General features: G+C 43.0%; 2 protein-coding genes and 1 pseudogene across 4 annotated transcripts; 2 read left to right on the top strand and 1 right to left on the bottom strand.

Annotated features, from left to right (window-relative positions):
• Nucleotides 1–6: 6 nt before the first annotated feature.
• LOC135615656 (AP2-like ethylene-responsive transcription factor At1g79700) lies at nt 7–2,628 on the bottom strand. 2 transcript variants are annotated; one of them, XM_065114471.1, is made up of 8 exons: nt 2,389–2,628; nt 2,208–2,290; nt 2,090–2,098; nt 1,913–2,001; nt 1,766–1,839; nt 1,649–1,699; nt 1,285–1,361; nt 7–617 (listed from the first exon to the last, which is right to left on the bottom strand). In XM_065114471.1, exons 1-8 carry the CDS (start codon nt 2,613–2,615, stop codon nt 205–207), a joined length of 1,023 nt encoding a protein of 340 aa, XP_064970543.1. In that variant the 5' UTR covers nt 2,616–2,628; the 3' UTR covers nt 7–204. The 2 variants fall into 2 exon arrangements, with proteins under 2 accessions (XP_064970543.1, XP_064970544.1); XM_065114472.1 differs by lacking the exon at nt 2,090–2,098.
• Nucleotides 2,629–7,393: 4,765 nt separating this feature from the next.
• On the top strand, nt 7,394–9,090 carry LOC103989525 (G-type lectin S-receptor-like serine/threonine-protein kinase SD2-5). Of its 2 annotated transcripts, none has more exons than XM_065114463.1 (2): nt 7,394–7,529; nt 7,665–9,090. In XM_065114463.1, the coding sequence occupies exons 1-2, from the start codon at nt 7,508–7,510 to the stop codon at nt 8,876–8,878; spliced, it is 1,236 nt and encodes a 411-aa protein (XP_064970535.1). In that variant the 5' UTR covers nt 7,394–7,507; the 3' UTR covers nt 8,879–9,090. The 2 variants fall into 2 exon arrangements, with proteins under 2 accessions (XP_064970535.1, XP_009406668.2); XM_009408393.3 differs by having other exon boundaries at nt 7,398–7,574.
• LOC135613990 (uncharacterized) lies at nt 8,985–11,208 on the top strand (annotated as a pseudogene).
• Nucleotides 11,209–12,385: the final 1,177 nt, after the last annotated feature.

Below are 12,385 nucleotides of genomic sequence, written 5' to 3'. Positions count from 1 at the left end.
AAATACTTGGGATCAGAAACAGTCCGAACATTGATGGCATTGATTGGAAGCCACCATGTTCTATTATTCAGATCATATTGGTGTCCATGTCAACACACATGAAAACAGTAACGAAGAGTGTTCTTTCACCATCTTGTGCTTCCAATACCGCATGGGCAAGGAACATGCCTGTGTTCAATGCTCATATGGGATGGCCGTGCGTGGTCACAGGTCAATGAATGTGGTACTGCCCCAAAAGTTGGAGTCTTCTCCCTCAAGGTAGAATTCACTGTCCTGGCACTCGAAGTATGTCTGTATGTCCTCCGGGAAGCTGCACTTGGAGGGCCTACTACTACTCAGGTACGGTGGCGGTGGTTGTGGCGGTGATTTACGTTCTGGTGACCTCCTCTCCGACTTTGACGATGACTGCAGTAACAGGCCAAGCGCAGGCGATGCAGTCATTGCTCCCTCGGGTCTTGTATCGGCAACCTGGTGGGACTGGAAGGCAGCAGCATGGGCGTCGGTGCTCGGGCGAAGCCACTCCACGTACCGGCTGAGATCGAAGTTGGTGACGGCGCTAAGGCCGCGGTGCTCGATGGCCGCCATGTCGTACGCAGCCGCTGCCTCCTCCTGCGTCGCTGCATCGAACAGGACGACGGCGTTAGTGCTTCTTCTTCCTCTTCTGTTTGGAAGATAAGGTGGTGAATTAACATGACATGGACGTGGAGGCAGCATCTTAAGATCACTGTGGCAATGACGTCGTAGACATTTAAAGAGAGTAGATGAGTGTCAACTTCTAGGTTGAGTATGAAATGGACTCAAGCACTTAATAGTAGCGACAAAGTGTGGGTGGATATGGGTGGAGGTTGGTGTGGTATATTTGTTGGTCCCAACCAAACCTAATTATGATCGAATGCATCGGCATCGTCTCTCTGTTTCCCACCCAATCCAACGTTGGGTGAATGGGCTCAGTATGGTCACCAAACTACCCCCATTAAATGGTATATGTTCCTCGAGTTCACCAACGGAGCAACCTCTTTCTTTGAAAGAGAGCCGTATAAGCAAAACTCGCAACCGGTTGGCTCTTCACATCCATAATAACCCTTGAAATTAGAAGTCTTTCTACTTATTTGCATGTTATATTTGATTTTTTCTTTCTTTCCAAAAAATGGCAACTATGATCATGTGAGGAAATTAAACTACGATTAGTAGTTATTTTAGATCATGAAATTATGTAGTGTAGAGAGAGAGAGAGAGAGAGAGAGAGAGAGAGAGAGAGAGAGAGAAAGAGAGAGGGAGAGAGACCATATGTTCCAAGGTAGAGATACTTGTTGCCAAACACGCGGCCAAGCCGAGCTTCCCATTTCCCACTGTGATGATGCCTACAAAATTTGCAGATAGACAGTTTTGTTGATCTGATTGCATTTGAAGGTAGCTAATTGCATGTGTTATGATAACGTTAACTGCATTTCATCTTTATGTTAGATTTACTCTTTCAGAAAGAAAAAGAAAAATCAGAAGAACAATTCTAATCAAGATCCTAAATATCTGAATGAAAACAAACTTTGGAGAATATTTTGCCTGTTCTCAAGGCATTCAATCTCAAACTGTCGCAGGAAAACTAGGACTAATCACATGTCATTGACCTAATTACAGTGTTGTTAATTACCTTGCAACACCTCTATATCTGGAGACGCCTCTTGAGAACCCACTGCTTTTCCTGTAACTCCAAGCTTTTAAGAGTGAGCGGTTCATCAGTTTGTTGCACTCAGAAAAGATTGCTTACCTCCTCAATGATCCAATGTATTCCTCCTTGGACTGGCCTTCCATCTTCTCCAGCTCTTCTTGGTATGTTGATATCTGCAACAATAATCCATGGATGAAATAGATGGATGAAATGGTGTACCGGAAATAAATGGGTGAAATGGTATACTGGAAAGTTGAGGATGGTGTTATGGCCCCAATACTTCAAGGCTGCCAAGTCATACGCACGAGCTGCTGCTTCCTCATCACCATAAGCTCCTAAAGTAGAACGAGATAATCAAATGCTGTTTTATCGACCGAGCAGAACGAGTTTGATGTTTGTATTTGTGATCATTATATAGCTCACCAAGATAAACTGCGTTTCATTCGTGATCCATCCACCAGAGAATTCAGATAAGAGAGAGAAAGGCACATAAAAGTTAGGCAAGAAAATGAATCTGCCAACAGAAAGGAGCACGACATGCCTTGTTTCCCTTTCTTGTTCTGGGATTTATTCCAGCTGTTCTTATCCCACAAATGAGCCTCGAATCGTCCCGTCCACCGATGCCTATAGGAGAAGAAGAGAACTAAATCAACGGTACTCTCAGAAGATCTATAAGCAGCCTCAGCCGCAGCGACGATATGGAAGGAGATGGATGGACCGACCTCGTGACGCCACGGTAAACTGAGCTACGCTGCGAACGAGATGAATCCCTTGCAGCACTTCTCTTGGTTCTCTTCACCTTCACACCGTCACTGCCATTGCTGTGACTGCTGCTGCTACTACTGGTGTCTTTCTTTTGGTTCTTGCCCATCGCAGTGACACCCATGGGGAGGAGCGAGAGTGATGTGTGGAGGAGAGGAAGAGAGGGTCTCGGAAAGGAAGCCACCATGGCAAAAGAAGTGTGCAAAGCTCCTCTTGTTTTTATACCATAAATTTTCACACACACATATATACACAGAATTATTTTATGTTAAGTACTTAATATATATACCATAAAAAAGAATTATTTTCTTAATATGGATTAGTCTTCTTAGTTGTGTACTATTGTTCAATATATATTAATGGCAAAATGCAAAGGCAGGGGCTCACCCCATCATGTCCGAGACAGGGAACACGAAAGCAGCTCCCTCCTATTGGCTGATAACCGAGGGGACCGCAGGCCTCGCAATATCATTGGCTGGGAGCATAGGAGCGATCGGTATCGGGAGGGAGGGGGGGATCACGTGTTTCGGCAGAGCGATGAAACATAGGACAAAACCTCTCCCCATTGGACGCATCCGCTCGTGTGTGTGCTACTGTGTGTCGGCCGAGCTTATTAAGTTGGAATGATAATAATTCGAGTTTTCTTTTTTGGAGTATTCATATCCTTTCAGATTGTAATCATTCAAGTAAAAATATAGGTAATAGCAACAGGTCTAATTCTTTCGACGTTCATAATTATTTTTTTAAAATAATATCAAAATATTTCATCAATCGATTATTGGTATGACCCGTAGACTCGTTCCTTATCAAGAACGAAAATACTATTCTTCAAAACTACATCGATCGTGTTTCTAATATACCAAACTCCTTTTTCGATGCTTATAGTCTTTAAAACTGGATCGAATCAGATACTTTAACACCAAATTCATGCACATATCTTAAAGTAGGACGATTAAGAACCAACAAAATCAGCTCCACCTGGTACTTCATAAGGTAAGTTGTTATGCTAATTTTAATGACAGCATTTGTCGAGTGTGTTGTAGTGTTACAACTTTAAAAAGCCGTATATATGGATTGTGTACTACATGTCATCGTTTGTGTACTGTGCACTATTTCTGCTTCCTCAAATATATCTTAAAACAATAAGAATCGATTTTGAAAACAAAAATATTTTCTAATTTTACATGATTCTTATAGCACTTAATGAAACAATATTTTTTTGTTTTAATTATCTTCTTAAATTTCGATATTGATAATCTTAATGTGAAAATTGTTTTATTTCGTAGTGACTTAGGAGGAAATTTATATTATCGTGAAAAGTTCAAAGCTATAGACACGAAAAAACATGTTAATGTATTGAAGCATCTTCAACTATTCAATAAAGCTTCATTCAATATTTGTTCTTATTTTATATTATTTTTATTATGGTATCATAACAGTGAGAAAAGCGAAGTTTCGCTCCGCTCTTACCTTTGGCTAGCTCTTACCTTTGGCTAGCGACCAACGTCGTTGAGAAAAACGAAGCTTCACCCTTGTCTTCGGCCAGCGACCAACGTCGCTGTAGCCACATTCCTAAGAGGCTCCACGGTCAATCCTCATCTTCCTCACCGTAGTAGCTTTCGCTACCTTCGCTGATCTGCCAAAAGACGGTGGACTTAAGGAGAACGAAGGGTGGACTTAAGGAGAACGAAGGGAATGGCTATGCCCTCATAGCAACAACAATCGCAACAGTAGCAGTGATCTGCTCTTGCTCTACTCACAAAGTCTCTTACTTGTAAATCATTCTTTGCATTGATCCAAGATTGGTATCTTTATCAGGAGCACCATCTTGCGGGGCATGATAGAAGATAAGATTTCCAGAAAAATCCTCGTCTAACAAGCAAAAAAGATCTCCAATGGTTGAACCAGTTGTCTTCATGGCTACCAGCATCAAACCCAGTTGTCTTCGTGGCTACCAGCATTGGAATCTCACCAGAGCTAAAATAGCTAGGATCCGTTTTTTATTTTCCCCATTTTCTCTCTCATTTTTTGAATTATCAGATAAGCTTTTGTTGGTTTGAATGAGTAAAACTAATAGGAAAAGCCGAGCAAGTGTCAATAATATTTTTGTTACATCAACATAAATAAATATTGGATAACTTAAATTGAAAAGTGCTCAATCTATCTCAACCTCAAAACTCTCACATTATCTTCCATTTTGCAATCTATCTACGTGCCATTTACTTCCCTCTACTTGCTATCCACAAAAGCTTTCTTGTTTTATAATGCACCCCAAGCTGGTTTAATACTCGAATTTACAACATGGATTTATTTTTGACTTCTCGAGTTTACATTCCACCAACTATTCAAACTAAATGAGATATCAATGTGTATTTTCACACTCTAACAACATCTAATCAATCTTATATATGACCACCAACCAATATATAAAAGGATATCTACGATAATATGGATGATTCGAATAATTTTTCGTATTCAGATAATATAAAATTATTCATAATAAAATAACTATCCACTCAGCATGAATATGGATCTAAATATAATTTTTGAAAGTATAAAAATTAAGATGATAAAAATAACTAATTACATGAGATCATATATAATTAAGCTCCTATAGAGAAGATGTTATCAGTAAACATCAACTAAAGATGGTAAAATAGATTCGATCATGCTGATCTTATTTTTTATTATTCTTATAAAATCTATGATAAAATTTTCTTTCAATTATTTTGGTTACATGATTAATTATTTTTAATAAGAAAATATTCTCATGTTGATGTGAGATGCATAGATAACACATCACTAATTACATGATTAATTATTTTAATAAGAAAGGATTCCTCAGTTGATGTGACATACTTGTTGATATATCATCGATTAATTATACTCTCAATATCGAATCCCGATTGGCTACAAATAATTATCATGTCAATTTTAGACATGAAAGAAAAAATAATTACACAAACACAAAATTCATGGTAGAGCAAGTCGGGTGGGTGGGATGGGATGGGATAGGAGGGGTTTGGGACAGAGATAAATGATACAATTATTATCTCGTGTCCTGCTTAGTTTCTTGGTGGAGCTCAAATCGCTAGTGAGAAACCTAACATAAGATTCAGCCTGTGCTAAGACTGACTCTATTATCCTGCTCATGGTCAACAATTATTATCTCGTAAGATAATAAGATTCAGCCTGTGCTAAGACTGACTCTATTCAGCCTGAGAAACCTAACATAAGATTCAGCCTGTGCTCAAATCGCTAGTGGTCAACACGGATCGGAATGCCGACCAAGGCACATTAATATCCTGCTCATGGATAGGAGGTGATGTCAGCTGCCCCAGATGACGCCTCATGCCTCTATTATCCTGACAGCGCCTAGTCAACACGGATCGGAACGCCGACCAAGGCACATTAATATCCTGCTCAGGCTCTCGATCCCTCACGCCATGCTAATGTTGATGTCAGACGCTACCAGAAGTACGATCCTGCTCCCTATGGGCAAGCACATCAGGCAACGATAATCATCACTATAAAAACCCTCGCTCCGAGGAAAAAGAGAGAGGGACACCAGGAGGACAAGATAATAACCCCCTGCAACTATTCGCTAACTTAATCGTCGGAGGGGTCGGGCCAAGCTCTCCCGACCCGACCTGTGTGCAGGTGCGAAGACGGAGGCCTCCCACTAAACGCTCAGGCGAGGAGTTCCCTCCCGGAGGAAACGACGACCCCGTCCCGATCGGACCATCGCAGTCGGTCACCTCAGCGGTCCCAAGGGTCATCCCAGGAAGATCCCCCATCATCCGGACCCGAACCAAGTCACGTTGGCCCCGAGGCCACGGCTTAGTGTTGTTTACACCAATAGTAACGGTAACGATCAAGAGGTGATTGATCAAAGTCCTCGACGAGATATCTAATAGCAGATAAGATTTCCTCAACTATATGAGGAAATCTCTTTACTCAGTCGAGAGAAATCCTTTATTCCGTTGAGGGAAATCCTCCCTTCTAATCTGTATAAAAGGTAGAGGAATATGTTAATATATTCAAGCTTCTTCACTTCAATAAAGCTTCTTCAATAAAACTTCTTTAATAATTATTCTTATCTTCTATTATTTCCATCGTGATGTTATAGTCGTTTGCCTAGAGCAAGCTCTTTTCTCACTGCCAACTCATCACTATTGCTTCTCCACCTCCGACGGTAAAAGAAAAGGCTTTCTACCATTACTTTTCCATCGTCAGGCCGTCGGTACGACAAATCTTTCCTCCTCGGTGAACGACAACTGTCTTCTCCACTGCCACTCTGCGCCAACGTCTGTTCCCTTCCGCTGTGGCATCTCTAGTGCTACGCTCACTAGCACTGCCTCACCTTTCTTCATCGTTGTAGCTATCTCCTTCCTCCTTTGTTGCAACTTCCTCCTCTACTGTAGTAGCATCACTGCAACATTGTTGTAGATTTCTCCTCTGCCGTCGTAATCACAACTGTCGTTGTCGTAGCTGTTGTCGTCGCAGTCGCAACCGTTGCCATCGCAATCACAACCGCCGTCGTCGTAATCGTAGTCGCAGCCATCGTCGTCGCAGCCGCAGCAACAACAGCAGCAGCAACAAAAGGAGCACCATTTTGTGAGGGCATAATAGCAGATAAGATTTTCTCAACTATTCCTCTATTCCATTGAGAGAAATCCTCTATTCCGTTGAGAGAAATCCTCCCTTTATAAATAGTATAGGAATATGTTAATACATTCAAGCTTCTTCACTTCAATAAAACTTCTTCAATAAAATTTCTTTAATAATTATTCTAGATGATCGAAAACACAGCAGTGCATGGCCGAAAGGTCAATGGTCGTTTATGATACGGATACTTCCACGGCGTCCTCCTCGGAATCGTCCTCAACGTAATCGTTGGACTTGTATGCGATGCCTTCTTCCATGGCCTCGGTCGCGACTAAATGCGCGTAGCGGTCCTAAAGCCGGATCTCAGCTGGATGCTGCACTTTCCGAGAAGGAACAAAGATGTTCGACCAGGTCAGGCAATTACGAGTCCTCAAGTAGAGCGATGCGATCACCATCCCTTTCTGTCCATCCATGTCCTCAACAAACACCGACGGTATGTCTTCTGGGATCCCTGCTGGAATCATTGCTACATTCGTCGGTAAGAAGCGGCTTCATGCACTCATAAACCTATCTCTTCTGCAACGATTCTGAGCTCTCATGGTGTCCCTGTGATGCATCGATCTTGCAGTGGTTGCAGTGTTGTCTGTTTTCGGGACGATCGTCGTCGCCGTGCTGGTCTACAGGTACTTCAGCAAACACGGATTGCCATCGATCAACTTCTACGCACCAACAACAGCCGCACCACCGACTACGATTCCGATTCCGAATGGGGAAACGACGGTGGAGAACTTTCTCAATGAACTGGCCGGAGAGAAACCCATCAGGTTTTGGCCGCAGCAGCTCGCAGGCTTCACCCGCAATTACGCCACCAAGCTGGGATCCGGCGGTTTCGGATCGGTCTACAAGGGGGAACTCTCCAACGGCCTTCCGGTGGCCGTCAAGGTCCTCAGTGGAAGCTTGGGTAAGAGAGTGGAGGAGCAGTTCATGGCGGAAGTGGGGACGATCGGAAGAACTCACCACATCAACCTCGTCAGGCTCTTCGGCTTCTGCTTCGATCCCAAGGTGCGAGCGCTCGTCTACGAGTACATGGAGAACGGCTCGCTCGACAGGTACTTGTTCGACAGGATTGATCGGACGACGGACTGGAAGACGCTTCATGAGATCGCGATCGGCACAGCCCGAGGAATCAGATACCTGCACGAGGAGTGCCAACAGAGGATCATCCACTACGACATCAAGCCGGGGAACATCCTCCTCGACTCCAACTTCAACCCGAAGGTGGCGGACTTTGGGCTAGCAAAGCTGATGAAGAGGGAGAACACTCACCTGACCATGCCCGGAGGGCGAGGGACGCCCGGCTACGCCGCGCCGGAGATGTGGATGCCGTCTCCGGTCACGCACAAGTGCGACGTTTACAGCTTCGGCATGCTGCTGTTTGAGATAGTCGGGCGGCGGAGGAACTTCGACGGTGATGTGACGGAGAGCCAGCAGTGGTTCCCCAAAATAGTCTACGACAAGTTCGAGAGCGGAGCGTTGGCGGAGATTGTGTCGAGCTGCGGAATCGAGGAGGAAATTGACAGAGAGAAGGCGGAGAGAGTGTTGAAGGCGGCTCTGTGGTGCGTCCAGTACACTGCAGAAGCCAGGCCTCCCATGAGCAAGGTAGTGATGATGTTGGAAGGGGAGATGGAGATCACTCCACCAACGAATCCATTTCAGCATCTCTACGCATCAGGTGCTGGTCTCGATTTGTGGGGTGAAGGTGGCTCGGATTTCACATCAACAAGCGTCAGTGAAACTACTTCCATCATGAGGAAATATGATATAGAAAGAGAAACCGCATAGTGAAGTCCGATTCATGTTCATCGATTCCGGACAAATCGTAGCAACCTCTCATATATTAACAACTAGTGGGTAAGATTGTACGTATCTGTGGAACTAAGAAGCAGTCATGAAGTATGATCTGTACTCGGCAAAGGTTGATCAGAACACACATATGAAAACTATAATGTACAGGGGCAATGTTGATAATAAAATCATAGAGATGCTTGGTGAGAACCAAGAAGCTTCTGTTGCAATAAGTAACATGATAAGTTTGCTTAATTGCGTGCGTGTATGTTAACTTACTGACGTGTGCATATTCTACCAGTGGCTTATTTGCCAACGTCAAAACCGACGAAACTGACCATGGTTTTGGGCCCCGCATCATTGCCCAAACCCAGTGGAGGTAGCGTCGGGTTAATTCACGAGTAGGGCAGGAAAAAAATGCTGCTGTAGGAGCACAACACACACAGCGCGTAGTTCGGCGGAGCGGTAAGCTTACCGATTTCACGTCCAGTAGGGTTTCTATCGAACGCCAAAGGTTCTATAAACCCCCTTCCGGATCTCCCCATTGACGGCCGCCTCTCCGGCGCCACCATCGCTAATCGCCTCGCCTCCTGCAACAGGACCACCCGCGACCGCGCCGTTCGTGCCCTCTCCTCCTGGCTCTGCCACCAGCCTGAGGACGGCGTCTCTGACGCCGACCATGCCAAAATCCGGAAGGGCCTCTTCTACTGCGTGTGGCACGCCGACAAGCTCCCCGTCCAGGCTGTCCTCGCCGGCCGCCTCGCTGCCCTCCTCGAGTCCGTCCCCTCGCCGCCCGTTACTGCGCGACCTTCCTTCTCACCATCCGCCGTCAGTGTGGCGTAATTGAGTTTCTCCGCCTCGACAAGTTCTACCTCCTCATCCGAAAGTTACTTCGCTACGCTTTCCTCTTAGAACGCATGGGATGCGGTGCTGTCAGCCCAGCTAATCGGTATCCTGTCGGAGAAAACGCTCCTTGCAGCGGATAAGTACCCGGCGAATGGCGTCAGCTACTGTGTGGCCGAGGTATTCTTGGATGAGATGAGAGAGTTCCTCGCGCTTGCTGTGGAGACACTGGATTTGATGCTGAAGCCCTTCATTTCGGTGCTAGAGAAGTCTGCGGTTAAGGTGCCGGTGAATAAGATTAACGGAAGGAAGCTGTTGAATCTCGAAAAGAATGGAGTTCAGGTGGATTTGGGCAGCGAAGTCGAGAAACTTGGAAGAGTTTCTCTGTTGCTGGTATTTTCAAAGCAGTTACTTGATTTAGCTTCGGCATCAGAGACTCTTCGGGGAAACCGTAAAATCCTGTTTGGTTTTCATGATGACTTTCTCTGGCTGGAGAATGATTTGGAGAAATCCAGAGTTCATATCTCGACTGAGGAGTTGGAAAATGGGAGCTCAGAAAATGTAATCAGTACAGTCGTTTCAGAGAGCACCGAGCAGGTAGAGGTGAACAATGGGTGTGTTGATGGCTTATCTCAGATAAGCACATTAAGAAGACGAAGAAATTGTCTTTGGAGTGAGCCTAGCAATGTTGTTAATGATGCGAGTTTGAATGGAGATGTGGTGGAAAACAAGGAGATGGATTTTGATGAATGTGTTATTTCTTACCTACAGAGACAATTCGTGAAGGCTGCTGCCGAAGCAGGCATATTAAACAATAGTTATCAATTGAGTGCCCTTCCAGTAACATTGGTTACTATCCTGCTCCAAAAAAGAGGAAAAAAGTAAAGACTGCAGAGGCAAAGGTCCGTGGCAATGGAATGGTGCTAACGGGGAAAGCACTGTTAGCAAGAGGATGAGAATACTGTTAAGAAGGTCAGGTTTTCTATGAAGAGTAACTTGGTCTGGAAGCCAAATAATCCTTTGCCTCCACAGAGTTTGTGCTTGCCTCCATCTGCTACTCTAAAAGGTAGTGCACTTAAGAAAGGAGTGCCACCTAGACCCATCAGGGAAACACCTCCTACAAATAAAAATATTAAGGTGAAGACAAGCTCGGTAAAGAAGAGCAGGATGTGCATGAAAAATCCTTCAGCCATCGAGCATCTCAGGATGCTACAGGGCCTTTCTTTGTAGATCAGCATGGGTGGTCATGGATTTGTGCTTTGGTTTGAACTTGTTCACTGCCTTTGTTTTTATATCTTTAGAGTTTTTCCACATTCTTGTACTGCTTTATGTTATTTGGGTCCTGAGTGTTGGATGGATGTCAACTATACTTTTTTTTTTTTTTTCATATGTAACAAGTCATTTGCTGCCACTTCAAATTTTATATTGTGCCTTGTTGCTGAGCTCTGCAATGAAAAATTAGTGAGCTCTATAATTCAAGTCAATTGATATTTTTATTAATTTCTTCTCCTGCATACTCGTTTTTGGGCACTTAGTTTCTTTATCTTGTTTATACCTAATTGACCATAGACTTCTTTTACATGCCTGAATCCGTAATCTGAGTATTATTTTGTCATTTTGTTCTAGCTGCTACGTGTTGTGGTAGCCATTTCTGAGTAGGTCCATGTTTAAGCTTTTAACTAATTTTGGTTCATAGATGTGTGGGTATAATTTAAAATAAAATGAAATCAAGCTAATGGCAAATTTTGATTTGAGAAACTTGATAGTGCTAAAGCAATAATGATTCAGTGAACATTTGTCGCATTAATTTAATTCTTGGTTTACTACATATCCCACTTATAAGGGGTATGGTCAATTGTACAAAAACATGTTTTTATATTTATTGGTCATACCTTAAAGGGCACTCGTACCTGGACTTTTTTACCGAAATTTCCAAAGGAATTATTAAATCTTTTTTTAGCTGAACATTTTAGTTATCAACATTACACCAATTGTAGTTCAATGAAGCTAGTATAAGTTGCTAAATGGTTGTGTTCAAACTGTCTAATAGTCTTATTTGATGTCCCATTTAAGATCTTGAATAAATCATTTTGATCTTTTCTAGTATCTAATTCATTGAAGACGATTTAGTTTTTCAGCCATTACCCCATTGCTCTTGCCTCGTATAGATGAATGGTCATAAATTAAGGTAGAGCTGATAAGCCATGCTCATGCTCTTTATTTATAAATGAAATATGTTGATTTTTTTTAACAATTTATGTTTTTATGAAAAAGATCATAAGTTCCATACAACCTATCTATGAAGTCATCAGTTGCTTGGGCGAACAATCATAGTGAGTCTAAGATCTCTTAGATTTATGATGATGTACTTCCAGATAACTCCCTTTATATTTGGTAGGGGATTTGTTGAGGGTAAACCCTGCCATCTAAGTCCTTAAATGTCTTTATGAAAGTTAGATCATTTACATTTAGGCTTGTTCTCACTGTTTAATCATCCTAGTTTTTATTTGCTAATTTCTTCCATGAAATGATTGTTTGTTTGGCTGTTAGGTTGTAAGCCCTTCATACATTAACTTTTTAGCTCCAAGAATTTATTTATTGTCCATCTCATTTGCTTGTGCATTTATCACTGAACTTGTTCCAAGAATTTGTCACTAATGA

The sequence above is a fragment of the Musa acuminata genome, chromosome BXJ2-6 (genome assembly GCF_036884655.1).
Source record: "Musa acuminata AAA Group cultivar baxijiao chromosome BXJ2-6, Cavendish_Baxijiao_AAA, whole genome shotgun sequence".
NCBI classification, from domain to species: Eukaryota; Viridiplantae; Streptophyta; class Magnoliopsida; order Zingiberales; family Musaceae; genus Musa; species Musa acuminata.
This window is presented reverse-complemented; position numbering and strand designations above follow the sequence as displayed.